General features: G+C 43.1%; 1 protein-coding gene across 13 annotated transcripts in view; it reads right to left on the bottom strand.

Moving 5' to 3' along the window:
• APBB2 (amyloid beta precursor protein binding family B member 2) overlaps positions 1 to 16,221 on the bottom strand; it is a 171,408-nt gene that overhangs the window by 62,013 nt on the left and 93,174 nt on the right. For 8 of the 13 annotated variants that reach the window (XM_035326500.1, XM_035326502.1, XM_035326505.1 and 5 more), the window contains one exon: positions 1,473 to 1,681. In XM_035326500.1, the coding sequence (XP_035182391.1) occupies positions 1,473 to 1,681 (209 nt within the window). The remainder of the gene's footprint in view (positions 1 to 1,472; positions 1,682 to 16,221) is intronic. The other 5 variants (XM_035326501.1, XM_035326503.1, XM_035326506.1 and 2 more) reach the window with 1 other exon arrangement.

Below are 16,221 nucleotides of genomic sequence, written 5' to 3'. Positions count from 1 at the left end.
AGGGGTAGAAAATTACTTCCAATGAATATATGCATTCTCCCTCTGCAGTTCTGCCAACCAAACTGGTTTCTGGGTGCTCTTGAAAGACATCTGTAAAATACTAATTGAAGCCCTGTTGTCCACATCCTACAGTACAAGAAATACTTAATGATGAAGTTATATCCCTCACTTAAACATTCCAGGAATTTATACTGGAAGATTGTGCAGCACTCTAGATTCAGCATTTCTGGCCTTTTTTCTTGATTTTGACTGATACAAATTGCCATCTTTCTCCGTGAACCTCTCTCAGAAATAATTTCCAATATGGTTGGTGCACAGGGGCTCGACCATGAACTGTAACTGAAATGTTGTGGTTAAGTTTGTAACCTTACGACTAACATTTATGAACATGTGGGAGCATTCCTTCTGAAATAAGGAACAAGAATGTACATGTTTAAGCCTATACAGGGTAAGGGTCAAGACTGTAATACATACTTGGATGTCCTTAACTGCTCTTAGCTTTCATTTAAGTTAGTTCAGCTCACGTATCAACAAAATCAAGAACAGAAGAAATGTCATATCTAAATACATTTAAAAATAAATAAAAATTAAGGCTTGCCTGATCCAAAAATCAAAGCTAGTACAAAGACTTCTGTTGATTCTGTAAAAACTGTGCACATTCTTCTGAAAGGTTAGTACAAAAAAGATGACATTTCAAAATGATTTGATAGTGTTAGTACTCCAGCCCACAAAGATCTTCCCAACTTATAAAACTCAAATGATAGCACTTTTTGAAGCATACTCTTCTTTCTGAGGATTTATTTTATATTTCTACATATATGACATCAATCAACCTTCTGGATTGTGCCTACAAGGATTATTTTAAGAGCCTGTATCATCTATTGCTCTTTCAAGCCCATGTGGAAGAAAGAGCATGTTTCTTTCTGTTTTTAGTTAAAGACTGACTGCAACACAGTGATCCACTTGTGCAGATATTTTGTACTTAGGGGATGTTAAGAGGGTTATACTTCAGACTATTTGACGTTTAATTAATAGAAACTACCCTGTAAAGGAACTGGCGTCTCAAATGATGACTCAGGTATGTTTGTGTGCTACTCCTACCACATGAAACAGAAAGAAGATATAAGTACAAAGAGTCTAGAAAAACAACAACAACAACAACAAACAAACAAACACAAAAAGACTGCTGTAATGTGCAAAAATCCTGTACCCATTTAACGGAGTAATGCTTTAGCACATGCTAGAGAGCTGCAGTCATTTCACATCAATCACACGCTACGTAATTTATGTGAGATGTCCTATTTCATCCTACACATCCAAGGTTTAGGATGCTTCATGAGGCACAGCTAGTACAAAACATACATCAATATATCATATATCAACACATAGCTACTTCAACTGCAACTTCAGAAAGTTATGTCAATTTTTATTTTTTTTAATAGTATGCAGCACATAACAGGACAGTGTGTTACCTCCGTTTCCGGAGTAGGGGATGGAGTAATGGAACCAAGGGATCCTTTCCGTGAGCCCTGGAGGTCTGTTGGAATGGACACCGGCCGCTGCCATTGAGTTGTTCCTGTTGGTATGTGCCAGTAGTAGATCCCAGCAATGTCATTGATCTTTTTCCAGCCAGGTGGTAAGTCTGGGTCTGTTTGAAATGACTGATCACTCCATATATCTGCTGGGAACAGAGAAAGAAGAAAGAAAAAAGAAAAAAAGAAAATGACTCAGTGTTAAGAAGATATGAGCAGTTTTTTCATGGGCCTTCCCCATGATGCAAACAACGCACAGCAGGTACTGCTGACATACTGCTCTTGTGAAAACAAGTACCAGAAAAACTCACTGCATAACTAAGTCTCACAATATGGTGACAAAGCCTACATGGCTTCAATTAGCCTACAGGGAGAGGGAAATCTTACCAAAGAGCTATTCCAATATGGAGGTTACCTAATGCCATCAGATAAACTAGTTCTAATAAGACTTAGCTTCAACAACAAACAAACAAAACAAGAAAGCTATCAGACAACCTGCACTGCCTTTACTTGCAACATCCCAGAGACTGCTTGCTCAAATCCATGTGAATAAAATAACAGACTGACATAACAGACATATGACCATGACTGCCACAAACATACTGGTTTGAATTGGTTTTATAATGGGGTAGGAAAACAAACAAACAAACAAACAAAAAACACTCATCAACAGTGCTAAGGCAGGGATGATATGTTGGCTCTTTTGGCAAATCTCCTATTAACTTAAGAATGGGCCAGCAATTCATATCATGATCAGAGACATTCCCAGAATAATATGCATATAAGACGTCACCAGAGGAAAAATGGTGCTTTTTAGAAAGGCAAGGGCATGAGCTGTGTGCACACCACAGGGACAATTGTCTTCTGAGGGATATGTGCTTTTCAGAGGCTGGGAAGGGAGCCAGGGCTCTTCTGAACCTCACTGCTAAACTGCTATGGAGGTGTCATCATGTTTAGTGCTATCAACCAGCTGCTTTGCTGTACCCCAAGAACTACCAAGCTGCAGGGAAAGACAAGTACCCTCCTGTACATTTCACCAGCACTTGAGCAAACGTGACGAGGACTGATCCTGGCACTCTGAACTGAGCTAGTGAGAGAAGAGAAAGAAGAAATAAATAAATAAATAAATAAATAAAGAAAGCACTGTACCAATGAGCTGTGGCTCATCTACTCCAGCAACTTTTCCAACCTTCAAAGACAGTCCTCAAAACACCCAGAGTGGAGGGCAGATGAATAACCTGACCAGGGGAAGATGTCCACCCCATCAGAAGCACTGGAATTTGTTTAGGAAACCGTTATGAAGCTGATAGGATAAACTTTCCATTATTTTGACTCCTATTAAATTAATGGAAGCTAACGGCAGGTCTATAATTTGAAACTGATGGACAACACATTTTATGGAATGTTTTTTTACATTATCATGAAAAAAGAGCCAACAGGAAAAGACAACAGAACATCTTAATATCCTGTTTTATACTCTTTTATATCTCTTTCATGTCTTTTTTGAATTAAAAGTTTCTGGTTAGTCTGACCTCAAGTCTCTTAAGTGCTTTAGCCTTTCTGTTGCCCATTTATGAATCCCTCTCATTTCTGCTATCTATGTTTATGCGCTTGCACGCACACAAATGGCATGATAACCTGATCTGACTCTTACACTTAATGACACAACCCACGTTATTTCTCCCACAAAGCCACTTACAGTTCTTAAGTTACTGATTTACGACTTCAAGACTAATCTTAGAAAGCTCTGCAGAGAAGAAACATGACAGCATCATTACACTTAAATTCAATAATGAGCCTCACAGACCACAATTCAAGGCCCAATATCTGAAAACAGTGACATTCAAATAATCAACTCCAAAAACTCCCAAGTACAGTGAACACCCACTTCTATATGCCCCCCTCTGTATTCTCTACTGCGTTCACCCACGTACTTCCTCACTCCAAGGTCTTACGTGCTTTAAAGCCCCACTCACCTTCAGTCTTGCATGTTTTATTTTTCCAGTCCAACAGCTTACCTGCACTTTTCGCAACCATACAAAAATAAAATAAAAGCAAAACGCTTTCAGTAATTTTATCACATCAGGCAAAAAGTGACAGATACAAGTACTGAATGTCTAAATATCACACCGAAGTTTGTGTGGTGGCATCTGCAAGTCTGTATACACATGGGTGAATTTAAATAACTGGTCCATGGAATTACGAAATATCATAACGCCAGTGTTCATACAGCTTACACATTGGGCCTTTCAATGCGTGCTGGAACAGGAAAATAATAAGTCTTTGTTACATAGAGGAGAATTTCGAATCAGTTCAGGTTCATACAGTTTACGGTATTAAACAACCATACTTCACGACATGAAACGTCTTCTCCTCGCTTTAAGGGAGACGCTGCTTCTGCCCCTGTTATACCTGTGTACGCACGTATTTACATACACGGTCAGCAAAGTGTTATGCTATGGCTGCATTAACTTATTTCTTCCAAACCAATCAACCAAAGATGAGAGGAAACAATGAACTTATTTATTGTACTAACAGTACCAGACAGACCTAAACAAAATGATTTCAATTAATACAGCCCAGGACATTCAAAGAGCTGTATTTCCCACACAAAACCATGATGTATGGCTGTGGGTGAGACTTGTTGCTCGTGTCCAGGTACTCCTAGCGCAGAGGTACTGGGCTCGGACCATGCGATGAACACGGCTCAACAGGATGAAGCCAGACCCCATGTGTTCACACTGAAACACCATATTTTATAATATTTATACATACATTATTTATAAATGATAGGTAGTAAAATATTTTTTTCTCTGAAACTCAAAGACTTTGTTAAATAGCATGACATTGAGTCAGAAAGTCTACTGTTTGTCGCATGGGACACTGTAAGAATGGTTCCTTATGAGGGCACAGGAAACACAAAGGTACCACACTGATACCCTCCTACACCCGATGGTCCTTTCAGTCCCAATTTCTTTGTAAAAGGGAAATCAACGGCCACAAGACTAAGGAGAAAGGAAGCAGGTATCTGTATCTATTCAAGCCAATTCTGTTCACCTGGAGTCAGACAACCTGCATGTAACGAACCCAAGAGAAAATTTAACTGAATACCTTGGGCCTCATCTGAAATTGAGAACTCCTCTTATGTTTCCAAGGTGTTGGAGCTTAAAACATTACATGGAAGTGGTTCCTTCTGGTCTGCAGATGACTAAGCCACACAGGCTTCCTCAGTGGCAGATGATTTATGGTCATTAGGAACTCTCCTGCAGTTCCTCCCCAGTCATTGCCAGGAGGTTAAGTTCTGCTTGGCATCTCCTGGCCGTTTCCGTGCTCTTCACTGATTTGCTGATGAAATAGTTCTGGCTTTGACTCTGTGTGCCAGTAATTGTAGACTGCTGATATGAACTCTTATATCCCGATGACTTATGGTACAATCACGGCTTCCAAAAGGCAGATGTGAGGCCAGGAAAGGTGGATGCACTCCCTCCAGAAAGACTTTTTGTGAAACTAATAAATACTGAAAAATTTCTGTACAACAGAAGCTAGCCCATCACAGAGAGAAATGAAAAGCACGGATACACTCGGAGAAACAGGACTGTGTGCACTCATAAAACCTCAGTTTTTGGAAATTGTTGTTCTGATAATTTGAAAAGCATGGCTTACAAACCAAAATTAGAGGTCAATTCAAGAAGATGTGTATCCTTTTGTACCAAGGTTGGTTTATTTACCATGCATATTACAGAAAGCCAGGATCTCCTGAAAGGCTATACTGGAAGAGGTTTCTTGCATGAAACACATAAAGTAACAGGACTAAGAAAAACAATTCTGAAATAGAGTAAGAGAAAGCTACTAGTTAAACTGCAGGGGAAAAAAAAAAAGATACTGAGTTTAAGAAACTTGGCTTCATATTACCTGTTAAGCTTCTCTCTCTACAGCAAGAAATATTCAAATTCTGATCAGTGGAAAGACAGCTTTGAGAAGCAACCATTCCACAACCACACAAAAGAACGAGCTCTATCTTTACCTAAGCCATACAGGTGCACACAACGCCGTAGATCATTGAAAGCCAATTTTTCTGGAGAACTCGGTGCACACAGTGACTCTGCTGCCTGCATGCACACAGGTGATGAAGTCCAGCATCAGCCTTAAAGACGGGAGGCTGGAAGAGCCACGTGCACAGCTGAGAACGGCAGCAAGGCTGCAGCTCATCCTTCACTCCCACTTACAGTGCTGCCTGAGCATGAGGTGTGGAAGAGTCACCAGGAGCAAGGCTGGATGGCTCCGCTCCCACAGCTGCCCACACTGGACAGGTCTCATAGTGAACTACCACCTGGACATCTGCCCAAGATAAGCATAAACATCTTACATGGAGATTCAGCACCACAGGGATGACAGGATCATTTCTAACAAAAAATGGAAAAGGGATGATAAAAAAGAAATAATCAGAAGTAGGAGCCCAAGATGAAAGCAGTGCCTGAAATGCTTTACCATTCCCTTTTAACACCAAGTGGGGAATTCATGTTAGTCACTTCTCTTTAAAGATTAAAATAGAAAGAACTAACTCAAAAAGAAGGTAGTAAGGTTTTAGAAAAGTACCTAGATTTCTTTTAAGGGATTAATAGCTGCTTCCATTTTTAATAAATGGACAAAGGAGTAAAATAGTGTGAAAAGACCTGTTCACTTGCTGAAATTGTCTGGTCAAGTTTCACTCAGAAATAAACGCTTGTGTCTGAACTTTTATCTGAATGGCTGAAGCAAGAAGCCTGTAATGAAAAAAAACAACCACCACCTAATACAGCCTTCATCCCGGTATCGCTGTAACTGAGGAGTTCAGTAAAAACTTCAAAAATATGGGAAAAATAAAGCCTGTTACAAAAAAAGGAAACCACTACTTCACTCTTTTGAAAGAACTAGCAGACACGAACCTCCATAAAGACAAACACATTTAGCTGGTACTTCTGGCTAGGAGAGCTTTGTGAACACATTTTGCATTCTGAAGATAGGATAAAGCCCATATAGGAGCGTACCATCCTGCTGCTTGTAAGTCCCTTTCCCAAATGCCAGCCTCTGCCAGTTACCTGACAGAGAGCACTAATAAATTCCATGTTGTAGCTACAGTTCAGGTACTAAGTCTGGCAGAGCAATTAGAAAACTTAGTAATTACAAATTGCAAATTAAAACTATTTTATGATCTGGTGCTGATCTAGGAAAGCAGCGTTATGATATTGAAAAGAGATGGTAACAAACAACATAAATATTCTACTGAAGAGTATGTGTAATTGGTGAGGAGGTTCTTCAGTATGTGGAGTTATTTCCAGTTGTTTCTCTGTCCTTTTGCAGTGCCACAGGTGTGACCATTCCCTCGCAGCAGCCACCCCGTGTGAGGCCAGGGCAGCGCTCACTGAGTGCAGGTCTTATCAGTGGCACCACGACAGATGCAAACAGTACGCCCTGACCCTAAACAAAGTGCGGCCTTCCAGCTGCTGCTCCTGACTCTGCTGGCACTGTTTGCTGTCCGCGTGTCATTTGTGGATGTTTCACAATTGGAGAGGCTAAGTGCCACGAAGGAGGGGCAGCTTTTAACTAGTTCAGGTCTTCTGCAGGAAGAAGTAGAAACCACTGTCAGTGGAGACCCGGCCAGTCGCTTAGAAACACACACAGACTGGAAGAAACTGGCAGGAGCTCTGCAGGGAGTTTCCAGAAGAGCAGGAATGCAAAGGTCCAGCTCAGTATTTGTTAATGAAAGAGTAAGTTGTGTTAAAGTTTGCATTACATATATATATTAAGAAAGATCTACACTGAAGTAAAATGTTCAGTCGGGGATGATCTGGTGCTACAACAAAGGTGAAATAGAAGAACATTAGCCATACGCTTGATTTCCTATAGACCAAATTCTGCTACCCAGTAATCCAGTACCTCCACTGTCCCTTGTAAAGTTGGTTTTTATCAGCATAAAACAAGCCAAATACTCCACCCACCACTGTCATCAGTTGATTTATCACCAGCCCAGTACTGAAAATCAGGCTGTGTGGCACTGTGTTTGCACGAAATTAAATAAACCAGGATCTCTTCTTGACAAAGGCTAGAAATACCACCTCATTTCAGTAGCATACCTCAACACTCCTGGCTAGAAAAAAACAATCTAGCTCCTTCCCTTTCCAGAGGTAAGGAAGAGGAAGATGACTGGCATATTTACAGGTTGCCTAGGACTGGAAGAAGAGATCACATTTTGTGATACAAAGAAAATCTGGTAATTGATACCTCAAGGAAAAATGCACCAGCAAGGGAACCGTAAAAGTAATAAAAAGTAATTTAAAACAGACTAGAAGCACCTTTTCTGTATTCCTTTAGATAAACCAGTCAAAGATGGACAAAAGCAGCAGCTTGGTGTTATTTCCATTTCAATGAAAGCTTGGTGGTGATGATAAACAAGGTGCTGCAGGTGGAGACAAACGTCAGTGACTAATTCTTTTTTTTTTTTTTTTAAAAGGGATTCACTTCCATGGCCATCATTTCTTGTACTTGGAAGCAGCTCAAAGATGAAAATGCAGTCACCAGCTGATGCAAATGCAGCTCTGCTGGAATCACTAGAAGGGCCTGATTTTCTGTCACTCCTTTCACTGTGTGGCTGCTGAATGACCAAGTGAGACTGCTTGCCTGCCAGACCCAACAATACCTGCAAGCACTTGATCCTCATTATCTAAATAGGTTAGGAAATAAAATACCCACACTGTGCGAAGATAAAGATGAGAGATCTCACTTTTCTCCTTTCAGAAAGTAGGTATGCCTGGTTTAGCTCTCTCAATTCTTGTTTTGTATCGGTTCTTCCTAAAATAATCCTCCAAAGGGATACCATCCAACTGCAGGACTTGATCTAGACTTTGATTATCTGCCACTCTCAAAAGCATATTTCCACATTGAAAAGTTAATTGGAAAGAAAAGGAGTGTTCAGTGTCCAGACTGGAAGCACAATGGTCCAAACAGGGACACGGTCAGATTTCTCCAAATCTAGGAAAGTAATCTGGCCACCAGTAAATCCACAAAACTGTTTTTTTTCAGTCTCTGGCCCTTCCATTGCTCACATCCCAGCAAATACATTGTGTACGAAGGAATTCAAACTATAAAGGCTCTTTTTAAAGTAAAAGATCTGCAGCAAAGCTCCTAATGGAAAAAATTGCAAACAATGGGATGGAGACAGGATCCAGCAGCGTGCTGTCCCAGCGTTCAGGCAGCAGTGGGAAACAACTACGTAAAATCTGATGGCTGCCTTTGTTGCTGGGGTGAAAGCATAAGGAAAGAGCTGGCTCCTAACGTGGTGTGCGTGTTGCAGATACTGTACTTCTGGGCATGCAAGGAGAACAAGATGGGAAGTGGGAAAGAAAGGTTTTATTAAAAATGATAGAAAGGAGGGAAAGGCTTTATTAAAAATGAGAGGGGGGAGGGGAAAGCATTTCTTCCTCTTCAGAACCTCTAGGATCTTGAAATAAAAAATGTTTTCCTTCTATCTCCTGGGCCTAAACAAAGAAAAAACAAGAAACAAAAACCACAAACTGAATTTTCTTGAGAAGAGCCCACTGATTTCAACAGATTTGGCATTTGATCCCAAAGGGAGTGTATTCCCCTCTCTGCCTACCCCATGTTCACACTGAAGATCAAGAAAGGCATCAGAAGGGACAGGAAGACATTGAATTAATGAGTGAAGGCAAAAATAAACAAGCATCCTCCATTAAACAGCACAACAGAAAGAACACTGCCCCTGAATGTTTTTATCCCATTCGTTTCCTGCAGCAGGCTCAATGCGCGAGGTTCAGCTGCTCAGGTTTGACAACCAAGCACACCCAGAAGACAAATTCTCCCCTCACTCCGCATGCACCACGGCACAGCTGATGCTACCACCCCCCGTCCTCGTAGCTCAGAGCAGCGATGGTCAGCAGGTAGCCTCTCCGAGCATCACCCCGACAGTCACGCGCGTCACCTCGGAAATAAACGCAGCAGGACCGCAAGTCACTGGGACGAGGGATTATAAATCAAACTAGCCTGTCTAATTTGGGGAGCATTGCTCGACAAGGAGCGATAAGCGGGCAGAAGCACGGGCAGAAGCCGGTCATTCGGTGTCATCTTTCTTCGCAGCATGCAGCTGGTTGGCATGACAACCCCGTCCTCCTCCTCGCAGGACCGCTGAGCCAGCCGCCTGCGTTTCGGGAGCTCAGAGGAGGAAGGTTTCCAAACGGGTTCAGGAAACCAGGAAACGGAGCTGCAGTGTGGTGTGGACAGGCATACCCCTACCCAGGTGTGGTCCATGCCAAAAGAAGGTGCCATTTTGTCCACCTGTGATATAAACTATTACCAGAAAAGGCTGATGACTTAGAACAGCACAAGCACTTCATCCCAAGCTTCGGTAGGATTTCTTTCTTAATAGGTTTTTTAATATACGATGTGATCTTTGTCCTGCTATGTAAATAATGAGTTACTACAGGCACACAAGGCATTCAGGCAGAGATGACTAATCTGAGGGAAGAGAGAGGAAAGCAGATTAGTCAGCATTCAGAGAGAAGAAAAAAAGCATTAAACCCACTTGTTTGCAGGTCCTGCCTGGCACCTTCTCCCTTTCAACCACCAAAACCCAAGCTGTTGACAGAAGAGCCAAAGTAGCAGTACAATAACAGGAGAAAACCAAGGGTAAGTGACTTGAGGAGAGAAAGAGCTACACCTTCCAAAGAGGGATGGAGATAGGCTTAGGGAATTACTGTTCAGACAGTTTTCCTGTTTAACAGGAGCCTGTGAAACCATGGGGCAAGAAAGCTCCAACCTACAGCCTCTGCCCAGAGGATGTGCGTGCACAGCCCTGTTTCTGTGCTCAGCCTGTAGGATCACGGAAGGACCTGTGGGAAGAAAGCTTTGGGGTCCTTGAGATATCCGTTGATGGTGGCTCTGGATGAGTATCCAGGACAGTAGCGTCTGTCCTGAATAAAAGGGAGAATTTGGGAGTCTCTGTAGAGGGGAAACACAGCCTGAGGAGCGGAGGTGAAGCTGTGAGAAACCAGCCCCTCTGCTTGTGCTTACAGGAGTTGTTACTAACAGCAGGAAAAGTGCCTCAGAGAGGCTGCAAGGAAACATCCACATGCTCCCACCAGGAAAATGGACAAAAATAGGAGGACTAACCCATTTGTTAACAAGAAATATCCAGCCACAAAACAAGCAGAGTCTGGCAAAGGTAGGAAATGAGACTTTGGGGTGTCCTGAGGGGCTGCTGTGGCAGAAGCTGTGGTCCAGGAAGAAGCCAGGCTCCGGGAAGGCTCACCCCTCCTGCGGGGAGGAGGAGGACAGAGCGATGGTGGCACAGCAAGGGCACTGGGAAACAAGTGGCATGAGGGTGGAGCACCTCAGCAAAGGCTGGCGAATCACTGCTTGAAGGCGCTGTAGTGGGAGCACATCCCACAGCTCTTGCAGGAACTTCTGCATCACTTGATTCATTGCTTTTCTTCACTTATTAAACCATCTTCATCTTGACTCATGACTTCTTGCTTTTGCCCTTCCGATCTCTTCCTCGTCCTGCTGGGAGGCGAGTAGTGGTGTGGCTGCCAGCCGGGCTCAACCCAGCACCGAGACACTCAGAGCCCAAGCCCAGCAGTGGACACAGTGCAGCAAAAAGGAGCCCAAGCTAGAGAGTAGCACACAAATGAACACCCTTTGTTCACCAGCTTTGTGCTTAAATGAGATACAGCCCTAAATAACATGTGAACAAAATGCACCATCACCTCTGAAGATATCTGCTTCTAAATTCCAAGTGATATCAGAATAATCTGCTACTGTTTTAGCGAGTTATCCATGCATGTAAATACACTTTGTGCATGACCAGTGTGAGGGGGTTTCTTGCTTAGTTGAAGTGCTAGTTTTTTCCACTAGGTGGCAAAAGCTTTTGCTTGAAAAAAATAACAATAGGTCAGCACACAGCAGAGTCTACCTCTAACTTGCTGCAAATCCACTGTGAGCATGCATTGTGCTGTGTCTCGAGAGATTATAAGCACCTAAACTTATCCAGACCAGTGTCTTCTTCCTCAGCAGCGAAGCAGTAAATGTCGTCTCAGGAGTTAGCTTTCAGGGCTCCAACAATCCAGCAGCATCACTTTGCATCTTTTCTGAATTTTGGCAGTCTCTCTTCTTCCTATACCTTTCCCCACAAGACTGCAGCATGTGCTCTTGTGTTCTGGGTTCATACCCTATTTAACCATTTGTCATCGTTTTAGAAGGGGGTTTTGCCAAACAAACAGCCAGGTGAGAGAAGGGACTGCAGGACTCAGGCAGCAGGGTCCCCATAGGCCCTGCTGCACCAGCACACCCCGTGCACAGGGAGATCAATTTGTGCATGCATAGCCCAGCCTCTCCACCTGCCCACCTCTCCCACCCCCAGAAAATTCATCTGTCTCAGCAACAGCAGTCAAGTCTTGGGCAGAAAAAGCAGGGAAACATCAGTTTGGTGGTACCTCTGAATTTGTGTGCTTCTCTGTTAAAATACGGAGCCTGACTCTCCTGTCTGATCAATGTGAATCCACACGTTAGTGTCCAGCCGTTCAGAGAAGAAACCATTGATGATTTAATTGGGGCAACGAACAAATATAATCCGGGATAAGATTCAGGCTGTAAGTGTTGACACAAAGGGCACTTAAACACAGATGCCTTTCTGACTGCAAGATGCCCGCAGAGGGGAAGAAGGCGCTGTGCAGAGGGACTGTGCTTGCTGCAGGCAGTGCCTTGGGACTGCCCGGCAGCCGCTGCCACACCGTAATGCTTCATTTCCAAGTAAAGCCCTGTTTTACAAGTGCCAGACATCACCGAGTTCAGTATCTCCTGACCTCTAACTCTCTGCTTACCTGGACTGGCTGCAGGCACCAGGGGGGCTCCCTTAGACCTCCTGCTAGAGCCAGCACTGCTTACCCTGACACGCAGCAGGAAGGACGGATCTTAGTCCCTTACCTCGCTAGGATACACCTGCCATGAGTACTGAAGGGCAGCAGGCTCAGACTCCACAATTTAACAGATTTGTTCCAACTGAGGAACATACGGAGCATCAGGAATTTAAATCTGGTGGCATTAGCCCATCTCTTTTTAATCTGAATGACAGTAAGATAGAGCATGGAAGAAGGAATCCACCACAATCAGCACTTTTTTCCCATTAGAATATGAACTGCAGAAAAAAAAAAAAATGGCCTAAGAAGTGAGGTGCCAGGCAACTGATAATGTTCTCAATGTAAAATACAAGGAAGCCTACCAAATTCAGGGGGGAACAAGGTACAGAGCCAAAGGCAGGACTGTACTTCTCTGGAGAACGTATTGCATAAATGCACTGACATAGCCTGAAATTTTAAAGAAGTCCTCATTAGCAGGTTTTCTGCCTATGATTGGCTAATTAAGAGCCAGTGAAGTTGGCCACTGGCGCAGACACAATTCAGCTCGGCTACAACTGCTTTTCTTTGACGGTTTCATTCACAGCCCTGTGCAAATGCATCTGAAAAACCTCTTTTGCTGAATTTAATGATTCAATGAAAACAGACCATAAAATTGAATTACAACCATGTTACTCTCTGAAATTAAATGTTTCTCTTGAAGAAAAAGTAAAACCTGCAAGAAGAGCCGTTTCCTTCCTCAGGCACAAGGTCTGCACATCCTTCAGCCAACATGGATGCATGGCAAAGCGTGGCAGTTGTTCTAGAGCACCACAAAACCAATGAATTTATAACAGCAGAGTGTGAACTCCATTTTAAACACAGTGAGCAGAGGTAGGAGGAGAGGTCTGAGATACATGAAACAGCTTGCCCAGAGCCATGCCCAGGCTTTCTATGCAGGCACCCAAAATCCAAGCAGGACATGAGGGTACACAGCCACAGACAGGTGTGGTGGTTTTACCTGGCTGGGCAGCTGAGCTCCACCACAACTGCTTTCCTCACTTCCTGTCTTCAAAGGGAAAGGGGGAGAAAATATGATGGAAAGGGCTCAAGGGTTGAGATAAGGACAGGGAGATCACTCAACAATTATCGCTGCTCCTTCACAGTCCCTCCCTGCCCCTGCTCCCCGTGGGGTCCCTCCCACAGGATGCCGTCCTTCCCCAACTGAGCCTGTGGGGGCTGCCCACAGGCAGCAGCTCTTCAAGACATGTTCCCACACAGCTCCCTACCATGGAGTCCACCCCCCAGGAGCAAAATGCTCCAGCACGGGTCCCCCACGGGTGGCAGCTCCCCCCAGACCCCCTGCTCCTGCGTGGGCTCCTCTCCATGGGCTGCAGCTCCGGCCCGGGGCCTGCTCCTGCGGGGGCTCTCCATGGGCCGCAGCCTCCTCCAGGCCAGAGAAAAGCACGCTGGTAGAGCAAACGGGGCTACCATAGCCTGGAGGTTTAAGTATTTCCCATCTCTACATCATTATAAGATTTCTATTAAAACTTTATTCATAGCATCCAGGTATCTTTAGGCATTAAGCAAACTTAGAGAGATAAATCATCTCTGAAAGCATCCATCCAGCACAAGCAAAGTCATTATTTGCATTCTTGTATCTATTTCATGTCGCCCCAGCTCTATAATTTTGTATTTATTTTCCATAGGGATAGATTTATGGACATAATTGAAGCTAGATTCAGAAATTCAGATTTAAGGAGACAGAACTGGTATCAGAGATAACCACCGATGAGAATCAGAAGAGAATTCAGAAAAATAACTCGTGTCACAGACCGACTCGTGGCACAGACCAACTCGTAGCAAATCTAACAATAAATGGCAGCCAGAAACAAAACTAATACATCAGCTGGAGTCTTATGCTGGACAAGCATTTGAGAGGAAAAAAAAGGAAGGGTGAGTTCTGCAGAATCACAACAGAATTTCACTTGCAATTTGCACCTCCTGTTTTCTTGTTGGATTCAAGGTTTACCATCAGAACAGCTACTCACTTTGAAAAACTGGGGACAAACTCTCCTTAAAGCTGCACATACCCAGAATATAACAACCATCAAGTTTTCTTTATTGCTTTATTTCTTTATCTCTTTCTGAGTTAGAACCTTGTCAGAATGTAAAAATGACAAGATACTGTAAAAATACACAAAATATCTCCAGCATGTGACAGAGCTAATTGTCATCCCAAGTTGTCACAAACAGTGAATGATCGAGACATATGAGGAATAGCATGGTCCTTCCCCAGCTGAAAACATTATCTGATCTTTGATGGATATGTTGTAATTTGTGGATGTGCCAAAGTGCTGCAGGGGCTCTAGGGAAAGCCGTGGTTGTGTAGGATGAGAAGTTTTCCCTTTCTGGATTTATATTTACCTGGTTGCTGTGGAAAAACAAAAGACTGCCAATAGGCCCTCCAGGACTAGGACACACGTGGCTTCAAGAGCAGCTTTTCTAATGTGCAGCCTTCAGTTTCCTGACCAGATGGATTTCCAGGTCCTGGTTTTTATTAATTTCTCAAAGTTCCTTTACTGTTCTGCTACTTAAACTGCTCATATACAGTGACAGGCAATCAATTACCTTCTGCCACTCTGGAAGGACCAAGGTCACTGACAAGCTCTCTGAAAAGAGCAGCGTGACTCTATGTTAGGAAGGAAGATCAAGACAAAACCCTTATGCCTGCAGTTTTAATGTAGAGAGGCACTATCATTGGACTAGTACGCGCACTTCCACACATCCCATTATAAAAATGGACAGAGCAGAATGGGAAACGCCATAAAGAAAGATAAATATAAAACAGCTTCTGCAGGCAGAGCCTCTGAGCGTGGTAGGAGCCTGGAACGACAGTGGGAGGAGGGAAGGATGTCACAGAAATCTGTAAAGTCACGAATGGTGTGAAGAAGGCAAGGATGGAAAGGAAATGAACAGTCGCTGTTATTTACTGCTTCCGATAGCAGTAAAGCAGGGGGCACCTAATGAAATTACCAGAGAGCAATTTTATAACAGAGGGAAGTACTTTTTCATACACCACGTAATTAAATTGTGGGACTCATGGTCACAGGATGTTGTGTATGCCAGAAATACAAATGAGATCAAAAATGATTAAATAAATTCATGTTAGAAAGGTCTATCAAGAACAATTAAAGAAGATAATGTGAACGGCATACCAAGTCTGAAAGCCCTAAATCCACCGACTACCAAAAGTGAAAAGGATATAACAGAGAGAGAACTGCTGTAGTTAGCCCTGTTTTTTTTGCTTTTTTTTATTTTTCCCATAAATTTCTGCTACTGACCCCTGTAAGAAGCAACCCATGAAGAACCGAGTCTAAGGTCTGCTGGATACAGCCATTCCTACAAGCTGATGTACTGCCCAGTGAGGTACAGAACTGAACTGTAGCCCCTGTAACCTTCATCAGTGAGCTCAAGCTTTGAGTCAGTGTAGTGTTTGCATCGGAAACAGTGGAGTTAAAAATAGCACCACAAGATTTTGGTAGCAGTAACACAACAATTATACCCCGTCAGATTAAAAAGCCACATCTGATACAAGAATCTTCAAACAGTTATATCGTATCCAAGCTTCCTCTGAGGGGTATATATTCCCAGAAGGAAAATCCACAAAAAATTGTTCTCGTAAAGGTACACAATAACTTGATATGACAGCAGCAGTGCAGGAGTTACGGGACTGAATATCATTATCCCTACGCATTTTTCACCTTCAATTTTCTATTAACACATATTTAAAAGGACAATGTTAC

Source organism: Oxyura jamaicensis, chromosome 4 (assembly GCF_011077185.1).
Source record: "Oxyura jamaicensis isolate SHBP4307 breed ruddy duck chromosome 4, BPBGC_Ojam_1.0, whole genome shotgun sequence".
NCBI lineage: Eukaryota > Metazoa > Chordata > Aves > Anseriformes > Anatidae > Oxyura > Oxyura jamaicensis.
Note: the sequence above shows the minus strand (reverse complement) of the source record. Positions and strands in the feature narration are given on the sequence as shown.